The 22,469-nt window shown below is 42.9% G+C and overlaps 1 protein-coding gene across 2 annotated transcripts in view; it reads right to left on the bottom strand.

The window, feature by feature from the left end:
* LOC307189514 (histone-arginine methyltransferase CARM1-like) overlaps positions 1–22,469 on the bottom strand; it is a 288,148-nt gene that overhangs the window by 76,392 nt on the left and 189,287 nt on the right. For both annotated transcript variants that reach the window (XM_079927678.1, XM_079927677.1), the window contains exon 5: positions 9,082–9,192. In XM_079927678.1, the coding sequence (XP_079783804.1) occupies positions 9,082–9,192 (111 nt within the window). The remainder of the gene's footprint in view (positions 1–9,081; positions 9,193–22,469) is intronic.

Raw genomic sequence — 22,469 nt, 5'->3', positions numbered from 1 at the left:
ACCTGCCGATGCAGGGGACATGGGTTCGTGCCCCGGTCCGGGAAGATCCCACATGCCACGGAGAGGCTGGGCCCGTGAGCCATGGCCGCTGAGCCTGCGCGTCCGGAGCCTGTGCTCTGCAACGGGAGAGGCCACAGCAGTGAGAGGCCCATGTACCGCAAAAAAAAAAAAAAAAAAAAAAAAGATATCTGCATGTCCACGTTCACTGAAGCATTATCTACAATAGCCAAAAAACAAAACAAGCTAAGTGACCATCAATGGATGACTATATAACGAAGTTGTGATCTATCTACCTATCTATCTATAAATAATGGAATATTATTCAGCCATAAGAAATGAGGAAATCCTACCGTTTGTGACAACAAGGATGGACCTTGAAGGCATTATGCCTCAGATAGAGAAAGACAAATACTGTATGATCTCACTTATATGTAGAATCTAAAAGAAAAACCCAAACAACAAGAACAACCCCACCAAACTCATAGAAAAAGAGATCAGATTTGTGGTTACTAGAGGTGGGGGGCTGGTGGAGGAATTGGAAGAAGGTGGTCAAAAGGTCAAACTTCCAGTTATAAGATAAATAAGTACTAAGGATGTAATATACAACATGATGACTACAATTAATACCGTGGTATGATATATAGGAAAGTTGTTGAGAGTAAATTGTTAGAGTTCTCATCACAAGGAGAAATCTTCCTTTTCTTTTTATTGTATCTATATTAGATGATGAATGTTAACTAACCTCTTGTGGTAATCATTTCACAATATATGTAAATCAGACCATCATGTTGTACACCTTATTCTTATACAGTGATGTATGTCAACTATTTCTCAATAAAACTGAAAAAAAAAGAAAATTGAGGATAAAAATAAAAGCAAACTTTTTAAAAAGTGAAAGGAAGAAAAAAAACAGTCAAGTTGTTTTTAACCAAGTCTCAATGGAATGCAGAATACATTTGTTATTAAGCTTTTAGTCTTTCTGGCTATTTACTAAATTAGATGTAATAACGTTTATCCATCATTGTAAAAAGAGGGTGTTGCTCTCACTTTAGGAGGCTTGGGGCGGGTAGGCTCACTGCTGCTGTTCAAGCTCCTTTCCCTCTCTAATTCAGCCCCCGAAGGGTCTCCTTGATGCATCCTTCAAAAACACTGTGGGAAATACATTTTAGGGGCTGTTTCATCCCTGATGTTACAAAATTCCAGTGGTTCTCAACAACTACTGACAGTTTCTAATTATATATGTGTGGTTATTATGTCATGAGCTCCATGAGGACAGGAACCATGTCTATCTTGTTAGCCATTACAGTGGCTAGCGTAAGACCTGATACACACTAGGTAATCAACTAAAACAAATTTTTTTTTAATGAATTAGGGTTATGTTAGACCAGGTGTCACCACTACTACCCACAGGCCGATCTGGCCCATGACCTCTTTTTTGCATGGCCTGCAAGCTAAGAATGGTTTTTAGATTTTTAAAAGATTAGGAAAAATAAAAAGAAGAATGATATAACTTGACACATGAAAATTAACTAAAATTACATTAAATAAAATTACATTACAGTATTCATCAATAGTTTTATTGAAACATTCAAAAAAATAAAAAGGACTAATAAGGAAATTTCAAAATGCAATTTAAACACACACTCTTGAAAAACATGCTCTGCCTGGCCCCATGCTTCCCACTGTGCCTGGCATTCCTCTTCTATGATATCCGTTCAGTTGATTTGTACAGAGACATGGATGAAATGAGACACCATAATGATACTGCTAATAACCATGACGGTGATAACAATAGCTAGAGCATGTCAGGCACTGTACTAATGCTTATATTGATTTTCTCATTCAATTCTCATAATATCTTCACAAGGGACTATTATTACCTATAATTTTATAGCTGAAGAAAATGAAGTAGAGAAAGATCAGGTAATTTGGGATGGTAGGCAGAATGGCCTTTCAGAAGTGTCTACATCCTACTCCCTGAACACTTGGGAACATGTTACTTTACATGGCAAAAGGACTTTGTAAATGTGACTAAATTAAGGGTCTTGAGATGGAGAGATTATCGTGGATTATCCTAGCGGGCCAATATAATTGCAAGGATCTTTATATGACAGAAGCAGAAGGGTCAGAGTCAGAGAAGAAGTGATGATTCAGAAGTAAGAGTGATGCAGCCACCAGCCAAGTAACGTGGGCAGCCTCTAAAAGGCTGGAAAAGGCAAAGAATGGATTCTCCCTTAGAACCCCCAGAAAGGACACAGTTGTGTAACACCTTGATTTTACCCCATAAAACCCATTCAGATTTCTGACTTCCAGAACTGTAAGGTAATAAATATGTACTGTTTTAAGCCACTGAGTTTGTGTTAATTTGTTACAGCAGCAATTAGGAAACTAATACACTTGTCAAGGTCACATGGCCATTAGGCCATGGATCAAGGATAAAACCCCACACTGTGTGATTCCAGAACCTGCATCATCAATTCTAATCCTGGCAAAGGTGTTTAGTGCCTCCCCTACTGGAAAGAGAGTACTGAGTGAGATGAAGAGGCATCAATATTCTCTCCCAAGTCGCCTTCTTGCCTCATCCATCACCAATCCAGCTACAAGAAGGGTTATTTCCTAGGTGGGGTTTTGTGGCAAATGGGGTGGCATTCCACGTGGACTACTTTAAACTGCTCCTCTGTTAAGTGTGTTTCTAGTTGATTTTGCCAATGGAGGAAGGTTTCCTTCTTACATGGCAGACCTATCTGCCTGTTTAAGTGCTTCACAAAAGATTTCACTTTTTTTTTTTTAATTTATTTTTGGCTGTGATGGGTCTTCGTTGCTGCGTGCAGCCTTTCTCTAGTTGCGGTGAGCCGGGGCTACTCTTCATTGCAGTGCATGGGCTTCTTATTGCGGTGGCTTCCCTTGGTGCAGAGCACAGGCTCTAGGAGTGCAGGCTTCAGTAGTTGTGGCACGCGGGCTCAGTAGTTGTGCCTCATGGGCTCTAGAGTACAGGCTCAGTAGTTGTGACACATGGGCTTAGTTGCTCTGAGGCATGTGGGATCTTCCCGGACCAAGAATCGAACTCGTATCCGCTGCACTGGCAGGTGGATTCTTAACCACTGTGCCACCAGGGAAGTCCCCACAATAGATTTCTTCAGAAGAAAAAGATGTTTTTCCTCCTGGCTCCTGTATGAACTATCTACAGGGGTAAGTGCTCCAGCTTCTAGACAAACACATTCGTCTCTTCACCTCCAAAGACACCACTAGTCACTGCTTACCTGGATGCTGAAGAAGGAGGTGGCACTGAAGGACTGGGTCTCATGAGCCATGTCCCATCCTCATGACCTAACTTCTCCAAGGTTCTTCCTCATCTGTAACGTGGAGATGATATTATCTGCTCCAAGCACCTCAAAAACTCTTCCTGAAGAACTATGAGTTTATAGATGTGGAAATGCAACCTAAATTCTAAAACTTCAACTATGCAAAATGTGTATTATTATTTCCTTAACAGGTTAGCTATTGCCACCTTTTAACTTTATTGTCAGTTCAAAAACAAAGAAATGTTGATGGGCTGGATGGAATTTGGTGACTCAGGCTTTTGGTGTCTGTGGGAGAGTGACAATGGAGAAGTTAGCTATCGGAGACACTGAAGAAATTAGAGAAAAATACTAGCTCAAAGGATAAACTCACATTAGAAAACTTCAAAGTATACAGTCTTTCTAGTGTTCAAGATTAAAAATTAGAAGTACCTTTTCAACAAATGGCCTTCAAAGCATTTGTGAAGAGATTATCAACATATTTAAGGTGAGGAATCCCATAAAAATCCAAGGGTTTTTAAAAAATCTCATTGTTGGCTGTAAGAGGTGAAAAAGGAGAAGAGGAGCATTTCATTTCTCTTCATCCTTAAGGATTCAAGTCAGATTGCAACTCTTCTCTGATGGTTCCGTAACCAGCCCAGCTGATGGGAATTGTTCCTTGAGGTGATACTTCTCGTCTCTGCCATTCAGATGCACTTGGCATTCACTGTCCTATGGTAAGAATCTCGCTTGTGTGAAATCCAATTGGATGACAAACTACTTGAGGGGAGAAATCACATCTTATATGTACTCTGTGTCCTCACAGACCTTAGAATAGTACAAAGCACATCAGATCAGATGATGGACTGAGTTTCTAGAACAGTGTTGCCCACCCCTAAAGCACATGTAACAAATTTACCCTGTGGTCTTGCCTGTGCTTTCAGTATCATCCCACTTGCTCCACCAATTCAACCCTCTTCCTTGATTTACTATTAGATCTTTATTCTCCATCAGCTTCCTGTCTACAGATCAAAGCTAGGATCCTGCATCTTGATTTTGTAGTGCTTGCTGTGGCGTACCATAAAGATCCTTCAGGACCAAGGCATCATTCTCCCAGCTGCTGAAAATGCCGGCAGATGATGCCTCTCAGCTGAATTTTGGTCTACGAACTTCCCTCGGCCCAAGAGAGCCACCTTACCCAAAGTCACACTCCTTCCTGAGGAAGTGTATACTTAAAAATGTGAAATATAAAGGCCCTTGCCTCAGGTGGTTCAACTCTGATGGGTTTCCCCAGCTCAAGAATTCCCTGTGGGATTGCCTGAGCCCTTTATTCCAACTACCTTTCAGCTTAACCCCTCTACCTAATTCTATCTTATTTCCTTCATAGGTCAGGTTCCTGAGAGCCTTCTGCAATCAACTTCCTGCATGCAAATCTGTGCATTAGAGTCTGTTTCCTAGGGAACCTGTTCTATGCCAGATCTTACACATAAATAAGGGAAAGATAAACAATGCCCAGAGCAAGAGGGGTTGGGGAGGGCTGCCTCACCTAACATCAAACCAGTCTGACCTGGCCATGGCTGCCAATACCTGGCAGGGAACACAGCTACCAGCCTGGCCATCACATGCCAGAAAAGTGATGTATGGCCACCTGTGTCCTCTTCATCAGTGCTACCCACTAGAACTTTCTTTGATGAGGGACATATTCTGTATTTTCACTGTTCAATATGACAGCCACTAGCTACTTGTGTCTACTGAGCACTTGAAAGGCAGCTCGTGCGACTAAGAAATTTAATTTGGACGAAGTAAGAGAGTAGCATTGACATACATACACTACCAAATGTAAAACAGATAGCTAGTGGGAAGCAGCCGCATAGCACAGGGAGATCAGCTCGGTGCTTTGTGTCCACCTAGAGGGGTGGGATAGGGAGTGTGGGAGGGAGACACAAGACGGAGGAGATATGGGAATATGTGTATACATATAGCTGATTCACTTTGTTGTACAGCAGAAAGTAACACAACATTGTAAAGCAATTATATTACAATAAAGATATTTTAAAAATTAGTTTATATTTACGTGTAAAGAGCCACACGTCTAGTGGCTACCATACTGGACAGAGCAGCCCTAGATGATGAATCCAGCAGGTCTAGAAAGGCAGCGTCACAATAGCTCCAATGCCACCTGCCTTTACTTCCACCACCCATGACGTAGAAATACTTGGTCTGACTCCTTAAAAGTCTTCCTAATGAAGCATATCTAGGAACTGTGTGCTAGTAAAGTCTAATTGTTAAGTGGCCCAATAATTATTACGAACATTGTTAAATCTAAGAGCCAGAGAGCTTTGTTGTAAGTTTAAATTGACTACAACACATAAATCTATTCATGATTGCTTACCCTCATAGTCTTTTAATCTCCTGGCCCTTCAAGGAATTTACCATCTATATGGAGACACGTGACATGCATCCGTGCACAATTTTAAGTTAAGAAACAGCCTCCCCTTGACTATATATATATATATATATATATATATATATATATAAAATATATATATATATATATATGTATAGATTGGATTAATGCCTTTTTTCCCCATTTGGTCTATACGATCTGAGGGCTTCAGCTCTGTGTTTCATAATAAGAAAAGAAAAAAAGAGCAAGAGATAGCTGCCCTTTAGAGGTGGGCAGGCTCATGGGTTGGGAACCCACGGGAGATCTTTAGTTCTGCCCTGTTACTTGAACAAGAATGATCTCTTGTTACTAACCCAGAAATGTCAGATGTGGCCCAGGGTGAAAGCATATGGCTGTACCTGGGCAGGTTCATGACCATCCTGCAGAAAATGACTAAATGTGCATGCCCTGCAGACAAGGAGTCATTCGCATCATCTAGTCATCTGAGGTCAGCCCTTACAAAATCAGTTTGAGCCACCGAATGCGACTGAAACTGAATTCTATGCAAGCTGAAAACGTTGTTTACTTAAAGCCCAGAAGCCTTTCATGAGAAGAATCCACGGACAGGAAATGGTAGTTAAATTTATACATTTTTCTTTCTTGTTACAATTTGATATTTTCTGAGCAATTTAATGAAGACTCCAGAGAAAAGAATTAAATGTCTGCTGGTTCAATTACCAACTAATGAAAAGGTGGAAAGTAGCACCACGTACTGTGTGCCGAGAGGCTACTGAGGCCTATTCTTGGAGTGAAAATCTTTCGTGTGCTGCTTACACTCTCCTTTGCCACCCACAAATTGTACAGACGAGTGTCAGCAGAAGAAGCAGAAACCAAGAGCTGGTGCAGATCATCCTCTGCAAGGGTGAAAGGCCTGGCCCACGGGGGGACATCTCATGACACCCATGGCAACAGCCAGGAGCGCGGCAGAAGCCATGGTTTCCATCAGGAGGGACCAGGCTGTCCTTAAAGCCATGCTTTGAGAAGATTCTAACCATCCCTGGCCCTGAATGCATTTTTTTTTTTTTTTTTTTTTTGCGGTACACGGGCCTCTCACTGTTGTGGCCTCTCCCGCTGCGGAGCACAGGCTCCGGACGCACAGGCTCAGCGGCCATGGCTCACGGGCCCAGCCGCTCCGTGGCATGTGGGATCCTCCCGGACCGGAGCACGAACCCGTGTCCCCTGCATCGGCAGGCGGACTCTCAACAACTGTGCCACCAGGGAAGCCCTTCCTCTTTTCTTATTTAGAATTCCACATTTAAATCTTATTTAGAACTCCATAAAGAGAAAAAGTGAGGTACAAAACTGGGTGAAGACATTTTTCACATGTATAACTGAATAGAATTAATATCCAGAATATAGAAATCATTTCTACAAATGAATTAGTCAAAAGAAAAACTGTCAAAAAAATTGGAACAGGTATTTCACAGAAGAGAAAGTACAAATGGCCAAACACTGTGCAAAGATACTCAAAATCATTAGTGAGTAGAAAATACAAATTAAAACCACAATTATGTAATAAACACCAGATTGGCAAGAATTCCAAAGCCTGACAATATCAAGTGTTGCCAAAGTTGGAGAACAATGGCAGTCTCGTTAACTGCTGCAGGGAGTAAAAATTGGAACAACCACTCTGGAAAACAAGTTGGCATCACAGAACAGAGGTGAAGGTATACATGCCCTATTACCCAACAATTCTACTCTTGGGTATATACTGAGAAACTCCAGCACAGATGCAGTGGGGAGTGTGTATAAGAATATTCATAAAAATACTTTTATAATGGAAGCCATCCAAAGTCCGTCAACAGCTCAGTGCACTGCGCGTTTCATATAATAGAACACTATCCAGCACTTGAAGAGGAATAAACAAGGGCTGTATGCATCAACAAAATGACCCTCAGGAGCATCATGCTGGGTGAAAAAAGCAAATTACAGGATACATACATTACGATTCCATTTATGGAAAGTTCATAAAGGATATGTTTCTGGGGACAGAAACATATGCGGTAAAACTATAAAGAACAGTGAGAACGTGATTAACAAAATTTCAAGATAGTGGTTACCTCTATTTAGGGCAGAAAAGAGACACGATTAAGACAAGACACATGAACCTTTAATGGAAATGCTAATGGCCTATCTCTTAAAAGACATAGTTGGGACTTCCCTGGCTGTCCAGTGGTTAAGACTCAACATTTCCACTGCAGGGGACATGGGTTTGATCCCTGGTGAGGGAACTAAGATCCCGCAAGCCACGTGGCGTGGCCAAAAAAAAAGACGTAGTGGACACACATTCATTGTATTGTTATTCTTGACACATTTTACAAATGTACACATTTTTCAAATATTAAAATGTACACATTTTACAAATATTCTTTTGTGTGCACCTAATAGTTAATAAAAATGACTCTTAAGAATTGGTACGTAAGCAAATGACCAAAAATATTTTATCCAAGACTTGTTGGAAGAAGAGAGTGTAAGAACATGCCAGCCATCAGGCCCTGGCAGTCTTTCCTTCCGAACATGCCATACTGTCTACTGGTCTCTGGCCCCTTCCGGGTCATTCAATCCAAACCCAACCATCACTCAGAGCTAGCACTTGTCCCAGGTTGGAGGAAAGTTTCAGGATGCTCCTCAGAAGCAGCTGCCAGGCTTCCCTCTCGATCTGCCATTCTGTCCCTCATTTCCATGCAGGCCTCCTCCAGGTGTGGATGACAAGCACATGACCCTGTGCATGTGCGTGCACACACACATCCGGCTCTGCAGCTCGACTGGGTTGTTATTACATCCAAATATTACTGAAAGCTATTATTACTTGACTCTTGACTTATTCTCCAATATGTGTACACATTTTATAAGGATAATGGAGTACCATATTTAAAACAAAGCATCTCCCTGTCCTCTAATCAGAACCTGAAATCTGAAAAAGAAGCACAGACATCTGCCCATGCTCCAACTACAATCACGTAGCAACAGTCCCTTAAACCAAAACTGAAATTTAAAGTGAGTGGTGCGGTTATTGTCAGTACAGCATGTAAGAAAAAAAATAAACCTAGCTCCAGGGATGTCTGACTCCTCACCTCAGTAGGTCATTAAAGATAAGACAGCATTCATCTCCCCCAGGCCCAAGAAAGTTCTGTTATAATTTTAGTATCGTGAAGAAATTTTTAAAATAATTGTTTTCATATCCATCACTACAGTGAAGGCGGGCTCTTTCAGGAGTAACATCCCAACAGGAAAAAAAAATCAGACTGGTAAAACAAAAATTCTTCTAAAATGACCTACGTGAAAGGTCCATCACTTAGTCTCCTGAAGTTTACTGAAGACCTAGTTAGTAATTGCTGTAAAAATACAACCACTTACCTCAGCATATTGTGCTACTGAACTGGCCTCAACTGCATAGACTCTCCGAGCTCCGGCCTGTACAGCAAAAAATGACAGTATTCCTGATCCACAGCCAACATCTAGAACAACCTGGAAGGAAAGGAAAAGACAAAAAAGGGGTGAAAACACAAACCGGAGCTTAGCTGTTGGCATCATGCCAACTTTGAGCACTGTGATCAAAGTACTAGCTTTGATTTTTACAAGTGGTCTTACCTTGGCCAAGTTATGAATCTCTGTGAGACTTCTTTTTCTCCTATGTTAAATGGGGTCAATAATACCCACCTTTTAAGGTTTACTGTGGGGATTAGTATGAAGTGTGTACAAAGCACTTAGTGTATAATTGGTGTTTTTCAAATGATTGTTATTATTACTACAGTTTCTTTGTAACATGGTTTACTTTTAGGATGTTTAGGGCCAAGAAAAGTAGTGGGTCATGAATGAATTTGCTTACCCTACCTGTCAGCGTGAACAAAATGAAAACTGTCTCAAATAATGTTTAGCATGATATACATATATACATACGTATATGCATATTATATGTATATGTGTGTGTATATATATTCAGGAAAAATTGAAGACAGTCTTTAAAAATCCAAACATGAGATATGTGCTTTTTTTTTTAGGCCCCCTCCAAAAAGTTGGGGAGGTTTATATGGAGGGTAGGAGGGTATTAAGACAGTGGACACATAGAATTTACAGAAACTTCTATTCTCTGTGTTCAGACCTAGGACTTCAATCAGAAAGACCACCATTCACTGGCACAAAGGGACCAACCAACACTTGGACCTGCATGCTGCGAGGAAGAGAAGGACAGTATGGATTGGGGCCCTGGCCCCATGCACAGCTGAAGCTGAGGTCTGCAGCTCAGTCTGATCACTGAAATCTCAGGCTCCTGTATTTCTGTCTCATCAGTGACTTTTATTCTTAGCATCTTTTAGCACTAGCTTTGAGCAAGGCATTTCACTTGGCTCTAAATCCTCACAATAAATGTACGAATAGATAGCATTATGATGGCCACTTGTGAGATGACAAACTGAAAATCAGAGACACTGAATGAGCCCAAGTTCACCTAGCAGTAAGTAGGGGAGCCAGGAGTTGAATCTGGGCACTTCTGCCTTCCAAGCTCATGTTCTATAAAATCACATGTTGATTATTTAATTTCACTTTTATAAATCTGATATTTTAACCCAGCAAGACCAATAGGCAATGAATGACAAGGAAACAAAGTATTACTTTTTTCAGGAAAATTTACAATATTTTTTTTTTTTTACTTTGATAGTAGGAAAATTTTTCCAAAAAATAGGAAATATCAGAGGTTGTGCATGTGCGTATCTGTGTTTTAACTGCAGTATCACACTGTGCTGACACAGATACGGTGCCATTATTCTAAGAGAACATGCTGTTAGTAATGGGTTCACGGTGCTCACTTATATTAATCCTAGAGCTGTGGCTGTATTCCATGTGGTCTCCTAGGATTTGGATAATTAGGAGCATTACTAATTTAAAATGTCACCCAGTCTCTGGAATTTGCTGTCAGGCTGTCTATACTTTTAGAAATACCACCATTCACTTCTCCTCATCCTCCCTAGGAAATACTTCATCTTCACATGGTCCTGGATTTATTGCAAGAACACCCGTGACTGCTGTCTAGAGAGAGGAGGCTGTAGGTTGGAGAGTGCAATCCATGGCCCCCTAAAAAGATGCACCATGTCCAGAAGAACGTTTCCAGAGCGTTCTTCAATGAAAAATATAATAGGACTTCCCTAGTGGCGCAGTGGTTAAGAATCCGCCTGCCAATGCAGGGGACATGAGTTCGAGCCCTGGTCCGGGAGGATCCCACATTCCGCAGAGCGGCTGAGCCCGTGTGCCACAACTATTGAGCCTGTGCTCTAGAGCTAGCGAGCCACAACTGCTGAGCCCGCGTGCCACAACTACTGAAGCCCACACGCCTAGAGCCTGTGCTCCACAACAAGAGAAGCCCCTGCAATGAGAAGTCCCTGCTCGCCGCAACTGGAGAAAGCCCGTGCAGAGCAACGAAGACCCAATGCAGCCAAAAATAAATAAATAAATTTAAAAATATAATACCTTAGATACTATGCTCAGTCCAAAACATGGATACAAAATTAAGATACAATAGAAATTGCACCTGCTTGCTCTGGTGACAGTCGTCCTAGAAATGTGTGAAGGGAACACTTTGTCTCTTTTATTAGGGTGTCATGAAGCACATCTTAGAGCAGTGTTTTTCACTTCTCTTGATCCTGCAGACTAAAAACCAAAGAAACATTTTACCACTGGGAGAGAGACAGCAGACAGTGGGAACAGGGAGAGAGAGAAAAATTCAGAGATGGGAGGAAGGCTGATACGGTTCAGCTTTTTGCCAAATTAGGCCTTTTGGTAGGAAGATGCATTGACAGGCCCAGACCCTACCTAGAGAAGAGCCGAAAAATTATAAACTGTTGTGCAAATACCTTATTTCAATAACGAATTTCAAGCCAAAACAACCTTATTCATTTGGCTATTTCAAAACAGAGCATAGCCCTTGAAAAAGAATCTGATCTTTTGCTAGCATTACCCAGATAATGCCATCTGTTTCCCGCTTGTGTGTATATTTAAAAAGTTAACAAGTGAATTTTCAGTCTGGGGCCTGTAGGAGAGGGAGAGGAGAGGGAGGGACATTTTGCCCTGTCTATGTAAGCCATGAAACGTTGGAAACAAAGCTGAGGAAGGCTGAGAATTCATTCTCTGGTGAAAAACAAACAAGTCCAAGCAAGTATTTAGGCTCTAATGGAAATACACTCTTTCAGCCCTTTCCAGCTGGGGTTTCCCAGACTAGGAGAAGACAGGACATAATTATGTTACACCGTCTTATCTGGCACCTCAGGAAGCCTTGGAGCTGCCTCTAATCACGTTTTCTTGTCCTCACAGAAGATTATATTGAGCCCATGTTTTATTCTACCATTGGTAGGCCATCACAGAACTGGGTATGTTTGAGGACCTTGGCAGACATTAAGTTATACTTTCTTATCCTAAGGAAAAGTATCTCACCTCAGACAGAGGCAAAAAGAGAGTAATAAGACCCTCTTCCACGTGTAAAGCAGTTTCCAGTCTCCAAAGGACGTTCCCCAGACACTATCCATTTGATCCTCATGCCCCGCTGGGATGGAGAGTACATAGTTATGTCCCCGTTGTACTGAGAAGGAAACAGGCTTGGAGAGACCGTTTCCAGCCCAAGGTAACGCTACTGGTAAAGGGCAGAGCTGGATGAGTACCCAGCGCTCGGCTGTCTGTAGCACCATGGCCATCCTTCTGTGCAGCAAAAGATGGGAGGAAAGGGTGGACTGTGAAGAGATGTAAATCTGACCACACCACACTCTATACACTTCCGATGGCTCCACGCTATTGGCCTCTGGCCAGGATCGCCCAAGAGAAAAGACAACAGGAGGTCAGAGGGAGTGAGGACAGTGCGGTCAGAAGACTTATTCTCCTGGCTTCCTCCCGCCCGGGTCTCCATGGACTGGCTGTGTCCCCTCTACCAAAGGCCACAGCCCTTGCCGGGCTTCCATCTCTTAGAGTTATGACTATTCTCTCAGGTTTCCAGTAACCTCCCCTTCCCCCTCCCCCTTTAGGTCAAGGGGTGATAACAGGTCCCCACTCTTGGTAGTGCCAGGGCGCTTCACCGTACCGTGTTGGTTCCCTGTACTCTGCCCACATCATTGTAAATGGTCCTGTTATTTAACTCTTCTAAAACACCTTGTTGGGTGTGCCTTGCCTCTCCTGCAGGAACCCTGGCTGATACATCAACTCATCCTTCAGATCTCAAACAGCTCTCCCTCAGGGAAGACTTCCTTAGCCTTTGCTCCCCTCCCAGGCTAAGTAAAGTCCTCCAGCTCTACGCTTTTTTTTTTTTTTTTTTTTTTTTTTTTTGTCAGTACGCGGGCCTCTCACTGTTGTGGCCTCTCCCGTTGCGGAGCACAGGCTCCAGATGCGTAGGCTCAGAGGCCATGGCTCACGGGCCCAGCCGCTCCATGGCGTGTGGGATCTTCCTGGACCGGGGCACGAACCCGTGTCTCCTGCATCAGCAGGCACACTCTCAACCACTGCGCCACCAGGGAAGCCCCAGCTCTACGCTTTCTTATCATCACTTACTCAAACCCTTCCTTCATAACATTCATCACAGTTATAATTTTTCATTCAAAGAGGGATTATTTGATTAATTTCTGCTCCCTCCCCTTCATTAAAGGAGAGACTTCTATCTGCTTCTTGGTCACTACTGAATCCCTGATATAGCATGGGGTCTGGCACACAGTAAAAACACTCACTAAATCTTTGTTAGACAAACTGAATAATAAAAATGTGTCTCACTACCACAGATAGGGAACAGATTCATGATCCAAAAGATACAGCGCAAATCTGTTACCTCCCTGAGAACGTAGCTTCTACCAGCGTAACGCATCCTCTTCAAGCTTGTGATCTTAAGCATCCTTCAAAGGATGACTTTCTTTGGACATTGTCATATTGTCATTACGTTACAATCCAGTTAGCTCTAGTATACAATGTTCCTCTAGAGAGAGAATTCATCCTCAGCTTCCCCTGGATACACAGGCAGTAACTATAAAAATGGCTAATTTGGGGCTTATATGGGGCAGCACCAGAAAATGGTATGAAATTCTTGTCAGGACTAATGGGGAAAAGTCAACAATTGATCCATGTAACAGTGGCCAAAAGTTCCGTGAATCTATTTGTAAATAAAATTCTTGAAGTATTAAAAATATAAGGTCATTTTGCTTGTACAGATGATTTTAATTACATGCTTTTATGGCTTCCTAGGCAAAGAAATCCTGCAAAAATGTCTGAACAGGTCTAACAACCCCAAGAGGGTTCAAAGCTATTTATTTGGATTCACTAGGTTAAAATTAACAAAGAACATCCAGGTCCTTAAGAAAACATGAAACAAAACTACCCTTGACTAATAAAGTAAAAATAAATATGTACCATTATTTTTATACTTATTATGTACTATGCTTGCTTAGTACTTTTACCTTATTTACTCATGATGACAACTATCTAATGTGGGTACCATTATTTTCTCCATGTTGCACATAAAGAGACTGAGAATCAGATGGAGTTGAAGTCATACACTTAATAAATGGCAGAGGGGCTTCCCTGGTGGCACAGTGGTTGAGAGTCCACCTGCCGATTCAGGGGATGCGGGTTCGTGCCCCGGCCCGGGAAGATCCCACATGCCGCGGAGTGGCTGGGCCCGTGAGCCATGGCCACTAAGCCTGCGCGTCCGGAGCCTGTGCTCCGCAGAGGGAGAGGCCACAACAGTGAGAGGCCCGCGTACCACAAAAAATAAAATAAAATAAAAAAATGGCAGAGATGAGATAAAAACAAACGTACCTAGTTGAAACCCTATGCTCTTAGATACTCCCTTCATTTTCAATTCTATTTTCTGTGTTGTTCAGGCTACAGTAATGTTTGTCCCATTTAGCCTTCTTTTCACCCTACAGTTTTATAACTGTCTTCCGATACTGAGGTCCTGATTACCCCACACTCAATTCTTCCAGTTATGCCATTTATTATTTATTCATTCTTTCTTTATTTGCTTGAGCATATCAACGGCTGCTCTGAATTGCAATACCCCAACTGTCATTTCTGTATGCCTTATACTCCGAAATTGTGTCCTACCCACCTGGCTCTTCCACAGCCATTGCTGCTTCTCCCAGCCATTATTTTATTATATCTGTAGATATCTCCACTGAATCACCCCAAGTTACAAGTACCCCATGCTTTTCCACTGTCATGTACTTTATCATCATAGTTACCTGCCATGGGCTCCCTACCCCACAGACTGCACCCAACTATTCCAACATCCAAATTGTTGACCAACAGGGTGACTGAACAGCTTCCGAGCAGAAACAGAATGAGAGAACTACACAGCCTTTTGCAGTCCATCACATCTCTTCCTCTAGGGTTTGTCAAAGAAAGGAAAATTCCAAATCCCTTCAAGAGCTGCAGAAGACATCCTTGATGGCCTTCGCAGCTTAGGCGTAAATCTTGTTCAGATAATTAGAACTTTCTCTACGGCAGAAGAATTCTGCTGTGATAGCTCCCCATAAGACAGAACTCTGCATCTCTGTGCAGTGAAACTTGCTTTCAACAAAAGGGTTGCCTGTATTTAAATAATGAATAAATAATACTTATGAGCAGCCTTGTTTCATTCCACCTGCTCTTCTGGCAGACGACAGATAAACCCTTCACCAATCTTTTAACCACCCTTTCACCAGTTCTCCAACTATTTTTCTCTATTATTACAGAAAATACAAAGATGCTAATCACTCCTACCTTCTCTCTCCATGATTAACCCCCTTCATATGCTGCCAATAGACTCAGACTAGCTCACTCAGCTCTAAACCCTCAGGCACTCAATCATTCATCAGACATCAAAAGTGCCTTCTATTACCCATTGTGCCAAATACTGCTAGATGCTGGGAATGCAAAGATGAAAATAACATGACTGTCTAGTAGGGAGAAGCATAATGATGTGTTACAGTGGCAAGGATAGTATTATATAATAGACCCAGTGAAACTATGAAGGAGGATTAGTCTACTCTACCAAGGATTCTGGAAATACTTCACTGAGATGACCCGAGGAGTGAAAATCAAGAGGTACGTCAACGTGTGCCGTCTGAATGGAGGGGGTGGCAAGAGCTCCAGACTGAGAGCAGTCTGAACAAAGGCACCCAAGAATGGTAGAGCCAGTCATGTCTGGGAGGCAGCAAATCTTCTCAGGAGCATGATGTGTGTGTTAGAGGTACAAGTAGGGGGCATGGCTGAGAAATGAACATGGCAAGAGCAAAACCTGATGCTTGCTTGTAGCTGGTCTTGTATACGCCACTAAGAGCTTGGACTTAATCTTTAAGCAAAGAAGGATCGTAGAAGAGTTTTCAGTGGAAGAATTATTTCATAGTTGTGTTTCAGCAGCATCATAGTGGTGGTGTGGACTGGAGGACACAGGATCAGAGGGTGCAGGGAAGCCTTACTTCCTATCAGAACCTCACTTTATTGAGTATTTATCCTCCTCTGTGGATAACCATCCCCAGTCCCAGGGAGGGGATCCTGATTGGTCCAGGGCAATCGTAAGTGGTTCCGTTTCTCTTGCCAGTGATCACTACACTTGCGTGTGTGATAAAATATTGTTAAGGAGACCTGAGGGGAAGTTTGTTGGGAGCTACTGGAAAGGTTTTCCCCCTTCTAAGACAGACGTAAGAAAGATGCTTCTTCTTTCTTGGACGTGGTTAAATTGAAATGTGATGCTCAGAGAAACTGGATTAAAACACCTCAGAATCATACTACCTCCAACATTTTAGCCAATTTAAGTAGGGATTTCCTCCTGCTGGAGGCCAAAGCTATCTTAACTGGGACAAGTAGGGAAACTAATTGGAAAACATTTGCAATCCTCCAGGAAAGATACAGTAACAATGAGAATAAAGAATCAGCTGTGGGACAAAGGGGAAGAGAAGGAGTTGCAAAAATGCTGGACTAAAAGCAGCTAAAGAATTTGGAAACTGGAAAGGAAAAGAAAAAGTCTAGCCTGACTCCCAGGTTCCCGGCTTGGGGGATGTTTATAACACCTTCAGTTTTTGTAGCATGCCAGAATGGAACGCTCGCCTTGCTGGCCGGCCAGAGTGGCCCTAGGAATTGCTTGTCCTGGTCTTTGAAACATGGAGCTGAGTTTCATTGCTGCTGCTACAGCTGAAGGAGTTTGCTGCGGAGGCTTCTCCTGTTCCCTCACATTGCTCACGGGTACAATAAAACAGTGGCCACCTCACTCACGCCACATGCACTTTGTCCCTTGCCTCCTACCGCAGTGCCCTTGTTGCAGCTGAGGCATGGGGCAGGCACGACAGTACCCACTTGGCACGCATGCACGTGCACCATGAAGAGTAGGGAGTTAACACCCTGCGGGGGCGTGCTCCACCAGTGGGAGATGGCAGCCAATGGAGAAGTCATTCTCCTTTTCTCCCCCGATGAACTGTTTGAAGACAGAGTGGCTTCATATGACCTCCCTGATGATGTCCGGTGACACCGGGTGATCAGTCTCTCATCAAGTTGTGGCAAGCTCGGTAACACCCTCCCTCACACCTGCTCTCCCCCCCTCTGCTCTGCCTCTCTCCTGCTCCACTGAGATTGCCCTCCCTAAGAAAATACTACCACGTAAGCCTTTGCTGCGTGATCTGTGATTTACGGGACTGAGGCTAAGAAAATGGTGCTACTTAAACAAAATTCAACATGTTCACTGACATTTTTCTGTGATTCTGTCTTTTCCGGGTTTCTGAACTTCTAAATTCTAAACCTAAGCCCTCACTCTGGAGTTGAGTGTGTCAGTACCTCAGATTCAGGAAATCAAGCAAAAACAAGATACAGGCACAAGCTCTTAAGTGCATCCATGCCCAATTCCTGGTCCAGTGCTGGAAAAGACCAGGTTCTAGTACAGCAATTTAACTCCTTTATACTGACTTTATCCTATTTATCCACTTCCATTTTTATCCTGGAAAGCAGATATTAAGACAAAGACACCTACTTCAGAAGTTACTGTTGCACAGAGTCTTCTATATAAGCCTTTAACAAAGTCAGTCATTGCTCCAAACTGGCCCTTCCTTCATGGCACTGTCTTAGAGGGAATGGGAAAGGTTTAGAAATTCAACCCTAAGATGTTTCTGAAATGCCCTGACTGTAGTGGGAAGAGAATCCACCAGGCAGAAGTTCACAGTAAGTTAGCCAGTAAAACCATACCAGTGAAATATTGATTTTTTTCAAACCTCTTTTCTTCCTAGCTCCCTCCCATGCAGAGCTGAGGCACTGCGAATTTCACCTTAGCAATCTGTCCCTTCTTTAATGATTTTGCAAGAGTGGCATCTGGTATGATAGTCATTAGTGCCACTTACCAGATATTTCTGGTTCTCCTTATGGGCACATGGTAGAATTGTATCCCTTGCTCTCTGGGAATTAGGAGTGACCACATGACTTGCTTTGGACCATGTAATGTGGTCAGAAGTGAACATGGGTCCCTTTCAGGTGGAAGATATAAGAACAAGGAGTGTGCTCTGCCACGCTCCGCTTCCCTCTGCAACAGGAACTAGTCATGTTTCACATGGAGGCTGCTTCCTCAGCCTGGGTCCTTGAGTGAGAATGAGACAAAACGCAGCCCTTCGCTAACCTATGATGGATTCAATGAGCACGATATAAAGCTCTATTGGTTTGAACCACTGAGGTCTGGGGGTTGACTGTTACAGCAGCATAACCTAGTTTACCCTAATAAGCCCAGTCAAGTGCCAGTGATTTCTGATTCAATTTCCCAGTATGTCCGCAGAATTCTGATGCTGTGCTGAGATTCTGGTATAGCAGTTCACTGAATTCTTATAGCCACCATGTGTTAAGTGTTCTTATCCCATTTTAAAATTAACCCCAAAGAGAGGTCACATGTCAGCATCTTGAAAGGTACAGAGACAGGCTTGGAGCACAGATATCTTGACTAGAAAATCCATCTAGTGCATTAAAGTCCCTAGCTCCCTCCTTCCCAAATGCCCTGAAAGACAGTCTGTGATCGCTGTTTATTCAGTCTTCTTGGCTCTCCTTGAAAGCTGCACTTTGCTTTCATACCAAATGAAAGCATTTTCCTCTGCTGATTCTGGCATCTTTCTCCAGTACTCTTACAGGAGCAGATTTTATTCAAGCTCAGGAGAATCCTGGCACAGACACGCCATCTGCTTTACTCACATTCAGGAAATCTATGTGGACACCCCCTTAGAGCTTAAGGGGCCAAAGAGATCAGTTAAGACCAACATCCATTTTCTACCTCTTTCTCCTCACCTGTATTACAGAGAATTTATCCCAGGGATGAGTTTTTGTGATATATGACCTAACGTGAACCTTGGCCTCGGTACTAGGTCAAATAGTGTCCTCCAAAATTCATGTCTACCCAGAACCTGTGAATGTGACCTTATTGGGAAATAGGGTTTTTACAGATATAGCAAATGAAGATAACGTCATACTGGATTAGGGTGAGCCCTAAATCCATTGTGACTGGAGTCATTACAAGGAGAGAGAAATTTACATTAGAGACACAGACACATGGGGAGAATGCCACGTGACAAAGAAGAGATTGGAGTGGTGCATCTGCAACTCAGGAACACCAAGGACTGCCAGCAGCCTCAAGGAACTAGAAGGAGGCGAGGAAGGATCTTCCCCTGCAGCCTTCAGAGGGAGCATGGGTGTGCTGACACCCTGGTTTTGGACTTCTGACCTCTGGAACTGTGAGAGAATAAAATTCTGCTGTTCTAAGCTACCTAGTTTGTGGTAATTTGTTATGACAGCCCTAGGAAACAAACGGCCTCTGAAGTCCAAGCCATAGGGAAACACACACACACACACACACACACACACACACACACACACACACACACACGACAGGCAGAGATATATAGATGTATCAGAGATCATTTTTCACTATCACATCCTGCCCCCATACATGTTCCAAAGATCACAGAGATAAAATATCAGTTTGATTATCAACCTAGAACATATAGAGAATGGCTTTATGTTGCTCCCAAAATCACTGTGCAGTCCCGGCAGATGTGAGTTCGCATATAGCTCTACCACTTAGCAGTCGTGTATCTTAAAGCAAGTTAGTTAAATTTATGTAGCCCTGGTCCCTTTTCTGTACTATCAGGCTAATAATATATCTTGAATTTTTTTGTCGTGTGGTGTGGCGGGCGTTTACCTTTCTTCTGTGCCTCTCAGCATCTGAACCCCCTTCCTGTGCTTGGAGAATGTCCCACTTCCGGGGCAGTACCAGCCTCCCACTTGGGAAGTTACAGGTGTCTGCTGCTCTTTTCCAGCATCCCTGAAGCTAAAGCACAGGCATGACCGGGGCTCTCCTGATAAGATGCACCTTGCACTGTGAAGCTGACAGTGTGCAGACGCAGGACAGCACAGAATCCACTCAGGTGCGGTCATGGTCACCTCCCGGTTCCAGCAGCACAACAGAGAAAGGTTCTAAGGACAACACTCCAGGGTAGCAGCAGGTGAAGCCTATGCAGGTTGCGGTGCCCACGTCTGGCTGCATGGATGTCTCCCAGAGATCAATTCTGCAGCATGATTTTGGAAATTATTTTTCTCCTTGTAGCCTCCACGCCTAGCTCTCTGATGATCCTATATCCTTTTCGGAAATTCTTTTTTCTTTTTTTCTTAAATTAGCAGAGTTGGTTTCTGATGCTGGCAGCTTAGAACCCTGACTAACATGCAAGGATTAAAATGAGATAAGATATGCAAAGAACCTAGCAGGAGTCGTGAGTTACTTCCTTTCTTCCCACTTCCCTCCACAGTTCTAAATGAGGATGCTGCTGTCAATGGTTAACAGCACTCAGCAGCGAGATGTGGAGGATTTGAAGAATGGATAAAGATACCGTGGCATACGCACACAATGGAATACCGTGCTGCCTTAGAAGAAAGGAGATCCTGCCATACGTGACACACGACATGGGTGAAGCTGGAGGACATCATTCCAAGTGAAAGAAGCCAGACACAGAGGGACAAATACTGCATGATTTCACTTATATGAAGTATCTAAGAGTTAAACTCTTAGAAGCAGAGAGTAGATCGGTGGTAACCAGGGGCTGGAGAGAGAGGGAAACAGGAAAGTATTAGTCAAAGGGTGCAAAGTTTCAGTCATGCAAGATGAATAATTCTTGATCTTCCCTGGTGGCGCAATGGTTAAGAATCCGCTTACCAATGCAGGGAACACGGGTTCAAGCCCTGGTCCGGCAAGATCCTGCATGCCACGGAGCAACTAAGCCCATGTGCCACAACTACTGAGCCTGCACTCTACAGCCTGTGAACCACAACTACTAAGCCCACGTGCCACAACTACTGAAGCCCATGCGCCTACAGCTCGTGCTCCGCAACAAGAGAAGCCACCAAAATGAGAAGCCCGCACTTTACAACGAAGAGTAGCCCCCGCTCGCTGCAACTAGAGAAAGCCCTCACGCAGCAACGAAGACCCAACGCAGCCAAAAATAAATAAATTTATTTTTAAAAAAGATGAACAATTCTTACTTCTTAGACATCTATTTCACAGCTTAGTGCCTACAGTTAACAATACTGTATTTATTACTTAAAAATTTGCTGAGAGTGGATCTTATGTTAAGTGTTCTTATCACAAAATAATAATAATAGTTATCATTATAAATAAAGAGGACAGGAGGAAACTTTTGGAAGTGATGGATATGGTTATGGCCTAGATCGTGATGATAGTTTCTTGGGTGTATACTTATCCCTAAACTCAGCAAGTTGTATACGTTAAATATGTACAGCTTTATGTACATGCTTCATACCTCATTAAAGAGGTTAAAATTTTTTTCAGGAAGCAAGACCTGTTTCAACACATGCCAGCACGACTACCCGGCAGGCCTGTGTTACAGCCTTTATTCCATCAGTGATTAAGGTTGGGCCTCATTAGTGTGCCAGGTTAACCAAATAAAGTAGTAGCAGTGTTTTAAGGTCAGAGAATTTCAGTGCAGGATCAGAGATGGACCCAAGGACATTCGACCAAACTGATGGTAAGTCCACACCAAAGAAAACTCAAACTGGAAGAGCCAGCAGCTCAGGCTCTGCAGATCTGAGGATCAGCTGACAATCTGAACAGGTTGCTTTGCATGTTTGTTGTAGTTATTTATGTTTTCTTTTAAGCTTTCAAATCCCTGAATCCCTTCTGCCTAAGCCAACCTCACTTTTGGATGCACTAAGCAGCTGTTGCAACTGGGAATGCTCTCCTTTAGTGAAAATGCTGATTTTAAAAAAATAATAAGCTCCCGGCTCCTGCTTACTCTCACAAGTTTCCAGCAACTGGTGCCCTGACAAATGAAGTGTCAAAACATTTCCAAATTAAAACCCTACGGCTCACACAACCCAGTACCCTCAGCAGGATGGACTTTTCCTGCTTGTTCCAAGTGCACACGCAAAAGAAACTAAAAATAGCCATATGGCAATTAACAGAAACTCTGAGGAGGGGGAGGGGGTGGGTTCCAGCAGCCTCAGTTTCCTGGATAGATTCCAAATGGGGTTCTCAGCCAGCAGTGCTCTGGCCAAGAGAGGATTTTCATTAAAACGGCATGGAGGAGGCAGAATGAAGAAATCAAGATTTGAAAGATTTAAAATTACTGCAGTGGTAGAAACTATAGCACCATCCCCAAGACCATAAATAATAATAATACTTGCCATTATGGACTGAGTTGATATTTTAGGCAATATACTAAGCACTTCCTATGCATTGTATCATCTTGATCCTGCAAGGACTCTAGGAGGTA

Source organism: Stenella coeruleoalba (genome assembly GCF_951394435.1).
Source record: "Stenella coeruleoalba genome assembly, chromosome: 7".
Classification (NCBI taxonomy): domain Eukaryota; kingdom Metazoa; phylum Chordata; class Mammalia; order Artiodactyla; family Delphinidae; genus Stenella; species Stenella coeruleoalba.
This window is presented reverse-complemented; position numbering and strand designations above follow the sequence as displayed.